The 14,316-nt window shown below is 39.5% G+C and overlaps 1 protein-coding gene across 5 annotated transcripts in view; it reads left to right on the top strand.

The window, feature by feature from the left end:
• Positions 1 to 14,316, top strand: part of ITGBL1 (integrin subunit beta like 1) — a 220,838-nt gene that overhangs the window by 115,738 nt on the left and 90,784 nt on the right. For all 5 annotated transcript variants that reach the window (XM_045008639.1, XM_045008648.1, XM_045008631.1 and 2 more), the window contains 4 exons: positions 983 to 1,129; positions 5,600 to 5,722; positions 12,070 to 12,210; positions 13,753 to 13,893. In XM_045008639.1, the coding sequence (XP_044864574.1) occupies positions 983 to 1,129; positions 5,600 to 5,722; positions 12,070 to 12,210; positions 13,753 to 13,893 (552 nt within the window). The remainder of the gene's footprint in view (positions 1 to 982; positions 1,130 to 5,599; positions 5,723 to 12,069; positions 12,211 to 13,752; positions 13,894 to 14,316) is intronic.

The raw sequence follows: 14,316 nt of genomic DNA, 5'->3' as shown, positions 1-14,316 counted from the left end.
CATAGTTTAAAAGTGTAAAGAGGAAACTGGAAATTAACTGACTGTAATTTACGCTTAATGATTAATTTGGAATACAATGGTTCAACTGCAGCATAAATGAACAGTGCAGTCAGTGATCTAGTCAGAAATCTTTTAAGACATTTAAAGGATTTGTAAAAACCTATTGGACCTTGTATAAAGAAAAAGTAGTTGAAATTACACATTTTGCTCATGGTTCACACGAATATCTTTGCCCTGCGAGATATTGCAAAAGACCTGTAGTGTAGAGATCTCCGCTGATATACGCCATACCATCTATTGATGGAAGAAGCAGTTAAAAGGTAATAACTGGAGATATACCAATCTCCTAGAACTGGAAGGGACCTTGAAAGGTCATCTAGTCCAGCCCCTGCCTTCACTAGCAGGACCAATTTTTTCCCCAGATCCCTAAGTGGCCTCCTCAAGGATTGAACTCATAACCCTGGGTTTAGCAGGCCAATGCTCAAACCACTGAGCTATCCCTCCCCCCCAAGGATTGGTCCTTGAAGCTCTTGCAGTGTTAACCTACCAAGCAATGATATTCATGCTACTCATGAAATATATATCCCATTGTCTTGCTATCATTTTATTGAGATAATAAAGGTTAGCAATTAAAATACTAAAAAAAAAAAAAAAAGGTTTTCAGGCTATAAATAATGTTTATGTAGTAGTAGTCTAATTCTGTAATCCCTTTTTTAAAAGAGCCATTCAGGACTATCAAAATAATGTACTCTGAAACGAAAGTTACATACATTTAAAATCTCTCTTCAAAGTTAATTTAAATTTTTTCTAGCTTTTAGAAAAGCAGTCATGTTTATAATTGTGCAAATGTGACTTAAAGAGAATCTTTTAAGGATGTCAACTTTAAACATTTTTGATGCAACAGTAGCTTTTTTAAAAAGTATATTGGAAAAGATGAGTTAGAATGATAACTGATTTTGACACTGTTTCCTTAAATTCCTAGGCCATGGAAAGTGTGACTGTGGGAAATGCAAATGTGATGAAGGCTGGTATGGTGACGCTTGTCAGTACCCAACTACTTGCAACCTTACACGGAAGAAGAGCAATGAAATGTGTAAGAATTCTCAAGATATTATCTGTTCTAATGCAGGTAAGATATTTTTGTTAATGGTTATAGTTCTTCCTGTGTTACCTTGTATATCATGATGACATTTGACATGGTTTAATTAAAACTTCACAGAATATGGTTTTAAAGATGGCTTAGTATACTTATAGAGACATACTAAACTTCTGTGAAATTATATTTGTCAGCATGTGTGTGTGTGTGTGTGTAATGGAATTCAGACAATACAATGAAAATAAGTCAGCAGGCTGAGTCTTTCCTTTGAAATTGACATAGACTCCAGCTGTTCTGAATGACTTCTTCATCCAGAAAAATCAGTGGGAAAAAATGTAACCTAAACTGTAGTATGCAGATTGCTAGACATGATATGCAATGCTAGTTTAAACTTTTTATAAGGATTTATGTGAAAATATTTTTATGACTTTTAGATTACCTCTAAAGTGTACTCAAAATGCTTTCTTTAGTATTCTGGCTCATCCATAACTATTTAAATTGATGAAGACTCCAGCTGGGCCAGATGTTTTACTCATCAAAAGGATGTGGTAACAACATTTACACTGAGAGGGGCTTAGATATTTTTGTTTTGGTCAGATGCAAAGGAGGCATTTGCAAACTTCCCTTCTGGAAATTTAAACAGAAGCTTTAACACTGATTATTAAAACGTACTATCACAAAACATTTGCCATGTAATTTTGGTTAGGGAACCTCCAGCCAAAACCCTATTACATTCTGAGCTGTTGTAACTCTTTTTATCCTTTGTTTAAGTTTTATGATTCGTGCTGACCTCAGTGGGAATTACCAAGTAGACAAACGGGAAGATAGAACTGTCTTGAAGATCCAGCTGCACAGCCTTAAAATTTTGGTGGACATTTGCAGGCAATCTGAACTGAAATCAGATTCTGCTGATTAACATTCACAAATCTCTATGTGAATCTGGTGGTGGGAGGAGTTGCCAAGTTCATACTTTTGCCCAACATTGCCAGTATTTTAATTTACATTTAAGCCCATACACATATGTAATTTTATACTTATGGGATAGTTCTCTTTCTCATTTTGGCATTTTGGCATTAAACTAATGACTAAGCATTGTCATTCCTTTGCCGGAGATAACATAGACTGCAAAAGTACTAGGAATTATCTTAGCTGAGTCTAATCCATGTTTGATATGATACTTGTTACTTGACTATAGGCAGGAGAGGAATTAAGGCAGGACTGGTTGGTGAAGACTCAATCAGCTGCTTAAGGGTAAGACTGAGAGCTAAAGACTAGGTTTTCTTGTAATCAGAGCTGCTCTCTCTCTCCTTTTGCTTTTCTGTTTATACAAAAACCTTTAGTTTCTGCCTCTTTCTTCAAGTGGTGCACCTTAAAACATGACAGTAAAACCCAGAGTTGTGGAAATTCTCTTTGTGAAAGATATCTGGTTACTGGACCTAGGTTTGTTCTACATAATCAGTTTATATTGTCATGTTTTGGTATTTTCTTCAATGCAGTAGTGAAACACTCTCTTACAGCTTGTCAGATATTGAGATATTGATGGGCAAAGAGAAGTATTGAACAATAGAGAGTCATTATCGAGTCTTACACCAGAAATGAGCCATGATCCAATGTGTCAAAGAGAGAGAGAGAGAGAGATGAGAGAAACTACATAAACAAAGTAACTGACTTACCACTTTGAACAAGAGAAGGACCATGACTTGGCTATAAAGCTACATCCACACAGCTCCCTCTTTGCTAAACGTCATATAGACCCAGATTATCAAAGGCAGCTCAAGCAATTGTGGAAACAAATAACATACACACATGTTTAAATTAGACACACAAATATGTGTAAATGTTAAGCAGAGCATTCTTCTGTGAGGTGTTCTGGGATCTACACTGCCTACCTGTTTCTTTCTGGGTGGAGTTTAAAATACTGTTTTTGATAAAGACCTAAATGAGGGTTTGGCTCTCAACATGAGACATCATCAGTTGTGATCAGCTAAAATGCATGAGCCCCCTCACGGTAAAAGAGAGGATGCTGCTAGGAGAGCTTTCTCTCTGAGCACCTCTTCCCTTTTGAATTCACTCTCCCCCATCTCTTGGCTGGAGATGGCCTGAGTCTGTTAATTTCTGAGATTCACTGAGAAGCCCAACTAGCTGAGCAGCCATTTGAAGTGGCTGAGATTGGAACGATTTGGAGTAGGCTGTGGGACTTGAGGAAGGAATGTTTTAGTTTTGTAATGTCTTTTGTTTATCGGCTATGATTGGTGTTGTGCGAGTTTGGACTATGTTTTTTTAAATATTTGTCTGATTGCCTAGAACCTGGAACAAGTATCTGATATATGTGTGACACTGAAGTAACAAGTATATCATCGTGTATTTATTGCAAGTACTTGCCCAGTTAGGCACCAGGTCTTTCACTCAGGGAGTTGACCTTCATTGCTTTATTCTTAGACTCTAGGGTTCATATCTGAAGCAGAAAGAAATATATATATACTGTCTTTTCAAAAACACAAGCCTACCATGATGATAGGAGCCCAACTGCCCAATCTATTTTCTATACATGCATGCACACAGTTGTGCATAAAGCTGATTGAATAACTTGTAATGAATACATTTTATCTCCTTTTCTATTTGTGAATCATCTGCTGAGAAACTGGAGTTTTCTTGAAGTTATTCATTATCCAACATTGTTCGTTAATGAACTTCAACAAATAATTCTAGATCTGTTGCTTCTTTGTAATCAAGTTCTTGTCATTGTTTTTAAATTCAAGTTGTTTAGCTTGGGCATGTAGATCACATGGCATTTTTCTATTCCCTGTCTGAATGAGTGTGACACTCATTCAGACAGTCTAGTTTCTATTGTAAATACATATCTGAATTTAAAAATTGATATCTACAATAGTATCATCTATTATTATCTTACATGTGCTGCTTTGGATACCAGTTTTTATTCCAGTAATCTCATCTACTGAATTTTGGTGGAAAGCAAATACACAAGAGGCATGAACACAGCTGAAGCAAACTCCTAGATAACTTTGGAATGCAAATTGCTGATTTTTTAATGTTTATTCTGGTAGTGCCTAGGGCCCCATTATGCTAGGAATTGTACAAACACAGAACAAAAAGACAGTGTCTGCCCCAGCGAGCTTACAGTTTAAGACAAGAGACAACAGATGGATGTAGACAGGCAGATGGGGGAGTACAAGGAGAGAATAAGACTGTATTGTCCAGCATGATGAGCTGTGGTCTCAATGCACCAGCAGGGGGAAGGGAAGGGATTTAACATATGAGCAGAGTCATCAGCATGATGATCAGCAGATGTTATGCTAGTTCCACATGTTTTTGTTTTGTTTTGTTATTTAAGCCCTAAGTTGCTTAAGTGAGTTATTTTAACTCAGAAAAATGCAAAACAATGAACTTAAGATCTAAAAAATGAAAGAATGGCACCATGATGCCATCAAAAGATAGTCCGCCACCTACATCAGGGTATTCTTGCTGCAATATTTTACAATATTTGACCATGGCCAAATAATAGACAATCAATTGACTGATAATTTGACATTATTTGAACAGTTAATTGACCGGTTTGCCGAGCCTAGTGAAAACTACATTAATAGGCCAAGGAATCTTCTCTCATAACCAAGGAATGTTGCAGAAAAGTTTAAGATCAGTGACTGAAGGATTGATCCTCCAATATTATGTCAAATATCCCTGTAATGTACATCCTTGCAGAAAAAGCTTACAGTTCTATTAGCCATTTCTGATTATATATTGGTAAAGTACTTACTGATTGTTTCACATTTACACTGCAATTAGCTAGTCAGTTGGCAAATTAAAGGTATTGCAGTGATAATTACTATATAAAGTTGAGTCCTCTTCCCTGACATCTGAGCATGAGTTCTTACTGCAGGTGGTCCTCCCCCAAAATTAGTTCAGACTGATTTCTTGGGGTTTTCCCCATCTCACTACATTGGGACCACATTCTCAAAATTATGATTGTGTAGGGGATATTAGGATGTTGTGGGACTCTCTAAATACACTGAGGGGATGCTTCCAATATTATTTCTAGGATCTCAATTGTCCTGTCATGCTCATCTGTTGCCATATGGCCATTGAGCTGGACAAAGTCAGATTCCATCCTTGAGAAATTGGCAGTGTAGAATTCAACTTTCTTCCTTCATGAGAGAAAGAGAATGTCTTCTACTGTTGCATTCATGTTTGTGGATTTTATGATGCCTTTGGGGTAGCTGTTGACAGACAGCCCTGAAGGTGAATTTTACTTGGCTCTAGAGAAGTATGATACTTTTTGTTATGGTTCTTTATTCTTTGTAGAGTGGGGCACTTAAAAAATCTATTTACACTTCAGATGGACTCCCCTGACCCCCTGGTTTATCTTAAGTTTTCAGTGAGCTCAGCAATAAGGCATATAAAACCGCTGTTGGCTTAATTAAAACAGCAACAACTATTTTTTCTATTAACTATAATCACAAGAGTGGTTTTTTTAAATGTTTACAGGCGTATGCCAATGTGGCAGATGCAAGTGTGAGAATTCAGAAGGGAATGGACTCATCTATGGTAAATTTTGTGAGTGTGATGACCGAGAATGCATAGATGATGAAACAGGCGACATCTGTACAGGTAAGTGCATTAGTAAATAAGTACAATAAGAAGATCAGTCAAAGTTGGTTGAGACATGCAATAGAGTAATACAGTATTTCAGATTTTTACTTATTGGAATTATAAAATGACTTTATTGCACGCATACATTGAGAGACAAAGAGATAAATAGCATGAATATCTACTGTGAATAATGAGTAGAAATTTCAGATGAGCAAGTGGGCTGAACAATAATCTGAGGAACATAGTAGCCCTGAGCCACTGTCTCCTTTTATTAAGAGAAACAGGAGCCAGGGTGCATAGTACCACAAAGCTGCTAATTTTCTAACAAGTGAGGGTACATGGAAGTGGATATGTGCAAGGGTGGAAGAAAGAGAGAGAGACTGAGGGGATACATTAAAAACAGAGAAGTACAGTATTGGGACAAGTGGGATTAGAAAGGAGTAACACACACCCACATACACAAGACGACCCAATTCACCCCCATAATACTGCAAGTATGTATTACTATCTGTATTTACCCATGTGTGTATAGACACCAAAATAATTTCTATTTGTTTAACTCTCCATTCTGCTCTTCGGAGAGAAAAGAACTTTGGTTATACAGAATAAGTTGTTTTTTAAAATGATGATAGTAATATGACCCTCTAAAGAAGCCATATCCTGGGAATGCAGGCCAAATTTATCAAATAATTGACCAAAGTAAAAGCTGGGGAGGGATATATGTCAATGATTCAATATATACTTTAATTTGCATACCAAGTGTGAAGAGAAAATGCCACACTTTATTACATTTGATAACATTTGACATTTTACAAAACCCCATTAAACTCTCCCGTTGCATTTTTCTGTGTATCCTTTCTCATCAGTGCGGTGTCTCATTATAAAACTTTTTCCTATTCCCTACCCTTGTTTCATTCAGTGATGCCATAATCCAACCAGGGACTAGATTTACCTCTGTAAAACTCCGATTTTATGTTGATGTGCCTGTTGAATTCAAGAGTTACCAGAGAAAGGTGCTAGTGAACCACATCCTTCGTGTTTGTGACTTCCTAATTCATCACTATGGAAATTGGTTATATTATGCCAGGACCCAGACACCTCAGTCAGGATCAGGACCCAATTAAAGTTGATATTGCAAACAGTAAGACAGGAATACTCTCTTGGAGACCTTGCAAACTAAGGATCTTATCCTTCAAACTTATGCACATGTGCTTATGCTTAACTTTAAGCACATGAATAGTTGTGCTGGGGGTATCGATAGAGCTATTCCTCATGTGCTAAAAGCTAAGCATATGCATATGCAGTTGCAAGGATGGACCCCAAATAGAGAAACCAGGCACGTGTTGGCATCCTTTCATCTGCGAGAGACGGTGGGAATTGCAGCCCATGATGTAGATGGTTTGCAATGTCTCATGTGACTGAATAGGTCAAGCCGAGATTTGCATGATCTTTGGCAGTTAGTGCAAATGTATGTATCTTTGTTGGGAGCTGCTTGCTTCCTATGGGCTCTTTTCTCCTCAAGCTGTAGGAGCTAGCTCCTGTCATGGACTTTGATACCCTCATGGAGACAATGGTGTCTCTTGTTATGATCACTTGCCAAGTTCCCATTGGTCAGGATCAATTCCAAATTCCTTCAAATCTCGCTTGCATGTATTTTTATAGAGAAGCTTGGACTATTGTTCTTGTTCCCTCTGATAGCTCCCCAGGTAGCGTGTCCTTGGCTATGTGTCCGTCTTCCAACCTACTCAGATGGCCCAGCCAGCACAGTCGAAGAACTTTGAAGAACCTCTGCATTGGTGACTTTATCTTGCCAATTGGTGTTTAGTATGTGGTGTAAACAACATAGATGGAAACTGTTAAACCTTTTCTCCTGATGAGCATAGATTGTCCATGTTTCCCCACCATACATGAGTGCTGAGGATGCAAGCTTGGTACACTAGCAGTTTGGTCTTGATGGTAAGCTTTGAGTTGCTCCACGCTCTTTTAGTTAGTCTGCTACAGGTAGTGGCAGTCTTTCCAGTGCAAACATTTAGTTCTTCATCCAGTGAGAGGTTGGTGGTCACTGTAGAACCTAAGCAGCCAAACTTTTGGACTACTTCTAGCTGATTTGCATTTAAGGTGATTGAAGGACATTGTGGAACCCCCTGTCCTAATACAACCATTTTCTTAATGCTAATGGTGAGAGCAAATGCCTGACAGGTACTTGAAAGGCAGTCCATGAGTTCTTGTAATAGATCTTCATTGTGGGCTATGAGGTAGTGTCATCAATGAATAGAAGTTCCCTGATTAGCATCTTTTTTACTTTGGTTTTTGACTTAAGTCAGGACAGGTTGAAGAGTTTCCCATCTGATCTTGTGTGGAGATACACTCCATCTTTCATGTCCTTAAACTCACAGTTCAAGAGTATTGAGAAGATTCCAAAGAGTGTAGGGGCAAGAACACATCCTTGCTTCACTTCACTTTTCATCTCAAAGCTGTCTAAAGTGGACCCGTCAAACTGGACAGTTGCTCTCATATTGTTGAGGAATGAACGTATAAGACTGAACAGGGTTGGTGGACATCCTATCTTTTCTAGTATTGCTAGTAGACCTGCTCTGCTGACTGTCAAATGCTTTGGTTAGCACCACAAAGGTGATGTACAATAGTCAGTTTTGCTCCCTGCACTTTTCTTGGAGTTGATGCAGAGAAAATATCATGTCTATAGTTGATCTTCCAACCTTGAATCCGCACTGTGATTCAGGGTAGACACGATTTCCCAGCTGTTGTAGGTGCACTAAGATGACTTTTGCAAAAGCTTTTCCTGCTACACTTAGTAGTGAGATAACCCTGTACTTGTTGATTTCCACTGGGATGCCATCTTTTCCAGGAGCCTTGTCATTTGATAGCAAATCAATGACCTTGCTTAGCTCTTCTACAGTGGGCTCCACATCTAGCTCTGGCATGACCTGTAGAGTTGGCATTTGGTCCAGTGATTCACTGGTGATGTTTCTTTCTTGTGCGTATAGCTCTGAATAGTATTCAACCCAATGAGACAACTGCTTGCTTTTATCTGTAATGATTTTACTGCTGTGTGATTTGAGAGGGGCAACCTTGTTGACAGTGGATCTAGAGCTTTCTTCAGGCCGTCATACATGACTTTGAGGTTTCCTGTGTCTGAGGCTGTCTGTATCTCTTCTTAGAGCTTGATCCAGTAATGATTTGCGCAGCATCTGCTTGCTCACTGCATCTCAATTTTTGCATGTCAAAGTCTCACTTTGGTGCTTTCTGTTAGCTTCTTGTTGTGTTCCAGATAGGCTGTGTTCTTAATATTGATGAGAGCTAATAGTTCCACTTCATTTTCTTCAAAACAGTCCTTTTTTGATGGTCTCTTTCCCCCAAATGTAGCTAAAGCTGTTTCATGGATTGTTGTTCTTAAATTCTCCCAAAATTCCTCTGCCTTCTCTGGTAATTACTTCCCATGCATGCTAAGTTGAAAAGCCTGCACAAACTCCTGGCATTTCCTCTGGTTTTTAGTGTTAATAGCATTGATTTTGGGCTTGCTTCTAGGTTTTGCTCGATGGTGAGTGGGGGTGGGGGGTACCTGGGCCCACCCACTACTCCGGGTCCCGGCCCAGGGACCCTGTAGATGGCAGCCACATGCTGCATCACCTCCAGCCCCACAATCTACTTCCCTGGGCCACTTCCCCGCAGCCCCAGCACCTTCTCCGCCCTTGTTTCAGGGCCCTAGCATGTCAGCAGTCAGCCAGGAGCTCACTCTCGCTCCCCTGATCTTGCCCAGCACTGCTCTGTCCAAGGTGCTAGCTGCCCTCTGCCTGCGAGGCAGCCAGTCCTCCTCCCTTCCCGATCTCCAGGGAGATACTGACTTTCTCTGCCCTGCAGCTCTTCTTATGTGGGCCTGCTTGGCCCTGATTGGCTGCTCCTCGTAGCCCTCTCCAATTGGCTGTCTCCTGCATAGCCTCCCTAGAGTCCTCTCTCATTGGCTGTCTGTTGTGCAGCCTCCTTAGGGTTCTATTAGCCCTTTATGGACTAGTGTGGGGCAGATGCCCCGTCACAGGGGGATTAGCCATAGGGATTTCATATTCAGTTTCAGCAAAGATACTGCTTGATTTTTAACATGGACCATATTATAGCTAACTAAACTCCAATCCTGCAATTTGTTGTTTTGTCCTCATAGAACAGCATTGTCTTCAGTCAGGAACCATAGATCCACTCCAAGATAATTGTAGATTAAATTATGTAGTTCATACTAGTTCTGGGTATATATGAGTGTGAGGGTAGAAAAGAAGAGGTCAGAGGTGGTTGTTATCCTTCGTGACCAAAGATGATGCTGACAATGGTTTTACGTCTTGTGAGCATAGCTGTGGCTAAAAAGACCGCTGCGCAAATGGCAGCCCTTTCCAAATAAAGTATGTAGGTAGTTTGATGCTGAGAAAGGGATCACAAATTATGCCTGCCAAGTCTGCTGCTGTTTACAACTCAGACTCTGTGCCTCAACAGCCATAAGACAGTAAATAAAACTTTACCCTGTCATCAGAACACACGCGTGACTTGTTTTCAATGGTGATGGTTTGCATTGCGCCATCCACACTCGCTCGCCTATTCACCTGTGCTCTAGTGGAATGCAGTCGCAAGATGATTGGCAGGGGGTGCAGACTGTAGCTGATGATGTGGAATCATTCCATGAGCCCTCTGTAGTCAAAGATAGAGATGGTCAAAAAATTTATAACAACTTAGTTCACAAATTTAGCTTCCTTTCTACCAGTGTGAAGTGTCTGCAAAAAATTGCCAAGTTCTCAAATGTAATTAGTTTTAGAAATTATTCACAAATTTGTTCGGAAATAATTCTTGATCTGCTTTCATGAACAATTCTTTGTGAATATGCAAAATTTTCTCTGGGTTGGTTAGTTACATAAGTCACACAGAACTGTTTCTTTTCCTTAATTGGTTGACAGCTGTGGAAATGTCATGTTTCACTGTAAAATGTACATGTCACAATTAAAAATTTGCACTGTTGATAGTAAATGAACATGAGATATTTGAGGACAGCAGGTGATCCAGTTCTTGCAGAGATTGCTGGGGCTGTTGAGTCTGACACTCATAGTACAGTGAGAAAAGACTTGATCCTGCAAGGTCCTGGTTCTGCTCATCAAAGCACTTAACTATGTGCTTAACTTTAAGCACATGAAGAGTCCCACATGCTTAACTTTAAATCCTTGGGTAGTCCCACTGAAGTCACTGAACTATTCACCTGCTGAAAGTTAGGTGCTTTGGTGGATTGGGTCAGAGGGCTTACAAGCTTGTAGGATTAAGCCCCAAATGACCAGAGGTAGAACCTGTTCAGGATTTTGAAGGTGGGGGAGGGATATTAGGTGAATTTGTTAAAGGTTTGTTTTGATTCATGGAAGGGATTGATCTTCCAGCTACTTCTTAATTTTTAAGAGCTGATTTGTCTATGTCCATAATTTCCCTGTTTAAAATAGTTACAAACAAAAGCCAGAGTCCTGCAAGCTGCTCAGCATGGGTGGAGCCCTCCACTGGCACAGAACTCCATGGAGTGAATCTTTCAAGGGGCTGAGCTCCCTCAACTCCTGTTGTTTAAAAGTTACAAGTGCACAGTACCCTGTATCTCAGGGGTCGGCAACCTTTGGCATGCGGCTTGCCAGGGTAAGCCCCCTGGCCGGCTGGGCTGGTTTGTTTACCTGCCATGTCCACAGGTTCAGCCGATCGAGGCTCCCACTGGCCGCGGTTCGCCGCTCCAGGCCAATGGGGGCGGCGGGAAGTGGTGGCCGGCACATCCTTTGGCCCGCATCACTTCCCGCCACCCCCATTGGCCTGGGATAGCAAACCGCGGCCAATGGGAGCCACAATCGGCCGAACCTGCAGACGCGACAGGTAAACAAACTGGCCCGGCCTGCCAGAGTGCTTAGCCTCGCGAGCTGGGTGCCAAAGGTTGCCAACCCCTGCTATAGTTCATGATTGAGAGATTGAGCCACAGTAGTGTATTTAAAGTTGCTCTTTACTTTTTCTGTTAAATTCACGATCTACTAAATGTACCCATCCATACTCAAGAATTAAGTTTAATGACTTTAAAAAGAATAAGTTTACATTTAATTTTATTATTATTTATTTATGTATTACAAATTAAGAACATTTGTAAAATAGGTTTATGGAGGTATATCAATACAACATAATTAATTGCTTCTGTAGAAATCTTATTTTATTCAGAAATAAAATCTGTCAGCTGCTTTAGTTGTGATCATAACACTGCAAGGATGAAGAGGAAAATTAGTAAAAATGGTTAGATTGTTAATGCTCTTTTAAAAACTTGTCTATTTCTCACTGTATAAAATTTGCTTTGGGTTAAGGCCATGGAAAGTGTTACTGTGGAAACTGTTACTGTGAGGCTGGTTGGCATGGAGATAAATGTGAATTCCAGTGTGACATCACCCCATGGGAGATCAAGAAAAGATGCACATCTCCAGATGGCAAAATCTGCAGCAACAGAGGTGTGTCATTCGCATATTTTATATGTGCATTTATTCTGCAGTAGGACAAAGGTCATAATTTTTAGAAATAGTTTTTGGTTTTGCTCTCTTTTCACTTCTGGACATGAATCTTTAAAATTTGGCATCTGTGTGTATGTGTGTACATATAAACATACACTTATGTGTGCATGTATGAATATGTTTGCGTATATGCATGCACATTTTTCCTATTATATACAAATGTGTGTGAATATGTATATGTAAAATATATATTTATAAGATGAAATTGTCCCAAGAATGGGAAGCCCTTTTCACCTCTTGCTCCTACAATGAGGCTGCACTGGCTGGGTAATGGGCAGATAACTCATCCTGGGTTCCCAAAGCCCTGGATATGGGCTATGAAAGAACGGTGGTCATTATTTCATCTCTGAACCTGGAACAGCAACCAAAGAGGGCCTGCTCATGGCCTTAGAAGACAGATTTTTTTAACTATATGTAGTTCTTTGCAGAAAGTCCAATCACTTAAATTTCATCCATAACGTCCATTTAATTTTGCCAGTTTGGGAAGAAATAATTAAAAAAATGAGATTTGTATTCACCAGCTGCTATAGTTGGCTTCAGTGAACAAATAGTTCAAAGTGAGAATGTTATTCCTTTGGCTGCAGTCCAGAACTATTACAGAAGAGCAAAAGGGCAAGTCTCATAGAAACCTTTCTTAAATATATCTCTAAGGACAAAACCTGCTATAGTATGAGCACCTAATTATCCTGAGAGCATTTAGAAAACTCTCTCATCTTAATTATGGGGAAATTGAAAGCTTGGCTCAAATACAGAAAGAATGTAGGTTTCAGAGTAGCAGCCGTCTTAGTCTGTATCCTTAAAAAGAACAGGAGTACTTGTGGCACCTTAGAGACTAACAAATTTATTTGAGCATAAGCTTTCGTGGGCTACAGCCCACTTCATTGGATGCATGCAGTGGAAAATACAGTAGGAAGATATATATATATATATACACAGAGAACATGAAACAATGGGTGTTACCATACACTAACAAGAGTGATCAGTTAAGGTAAGCTATTACCAGCAGGAGAGAAAAAAACTTTTTGCAGTGATAATCAAAATGGTCCATTTGCAGCAGTTGACAAGAAGGTGTGAGGAACAGTACGGGGGGAAATAAACATGGGGAAATAGTTTTACTTTGTGTAATGACCCATCCACTCCCAGTCTTTATTCAAGGCTAATTTAATGGTGTCCATTTTGCAAATTAATTCAATTCAGCAGTCTCTCGTTGGAGTCTGTTTTTGAAGTTTTTTTGTTGTAATGTTGCGACTTTTAGGTCTGTAATCGAGTGACCAGGAAGACTGAAGTGTTCTCCAACTGGTTTTTGAATGTTATAATTCTTGATGTCTGATTTGTGTCCATTTATTCTTTTACGTAGAGACTGTCCGGTTTGGCCAATGTACATTGCCAGCAATGTCCCTCTGCCATGTACATTGGCCAAACCAGACAGTCTCTACGTAAAAGACGATGGTAGGCCCATTTCTGCTCTGTTTTTTTCCTTAGGCACATGTGTATGTGGTGAATGCACATGCCATGATGTGGATCCAACTGGTGACTGGGGAGATATTCATGGAGATACCTGTGAGTGTGATGAAAGAAATTGCAAGGCAGTGTATGACAGATATTCTGATGACTTCTGTTCAGGTAAGGGGTATATGTAAATGTAAACAAGATGTCTGAATTTAATTTTGGAAGAAGGAATGTCCAATTGGCTTGCTCTCACTCCTCATTCTATTTCTTTAGTGTAATTTTTGCTCAGCAGACATTAGGGCTCATACTCTAATTACTTTATTGGAAGTAAGTAGATTTTTTAAAATTAAAAAAACGTGCTATTTTGTGAAACATTTAAATGTAATGAAAAATCTTTCATCTTTATTTTTTTCCACAAAACATATTTTTTGACCAACTTGTCTAAATATGAACGAAGGAGCCCAACTGTAAGCACCCATTTGTTTTATGCTAAGTACATCGTGTTCAACAGAGCACAAACTGAACAATTTGAAGAATGACTGAAGCCGTTAAATGTGGATATACTCTACCACACAGACTGAAACATGCAGGGTCACT

The sequence above is a fragment of the Mauremys mutica genome, chromosome 1 (genome assembly GCF_020497125.1).
Source record: "Mauremys mutica isolate MM-2020 ecotype Southern chromosome 1, ASM2049712v1, whole genome shotgun sequence".
Taxonomy (NCBI): domain Eukaryota; kingdom Metazoa; phylum Chordata; order Testudines; family Geoemydidae; genus Mauremys; species Mauremys mutica.
This window is presented reverse-complemented; position numbering and strand designations above follow the sequence as displayed.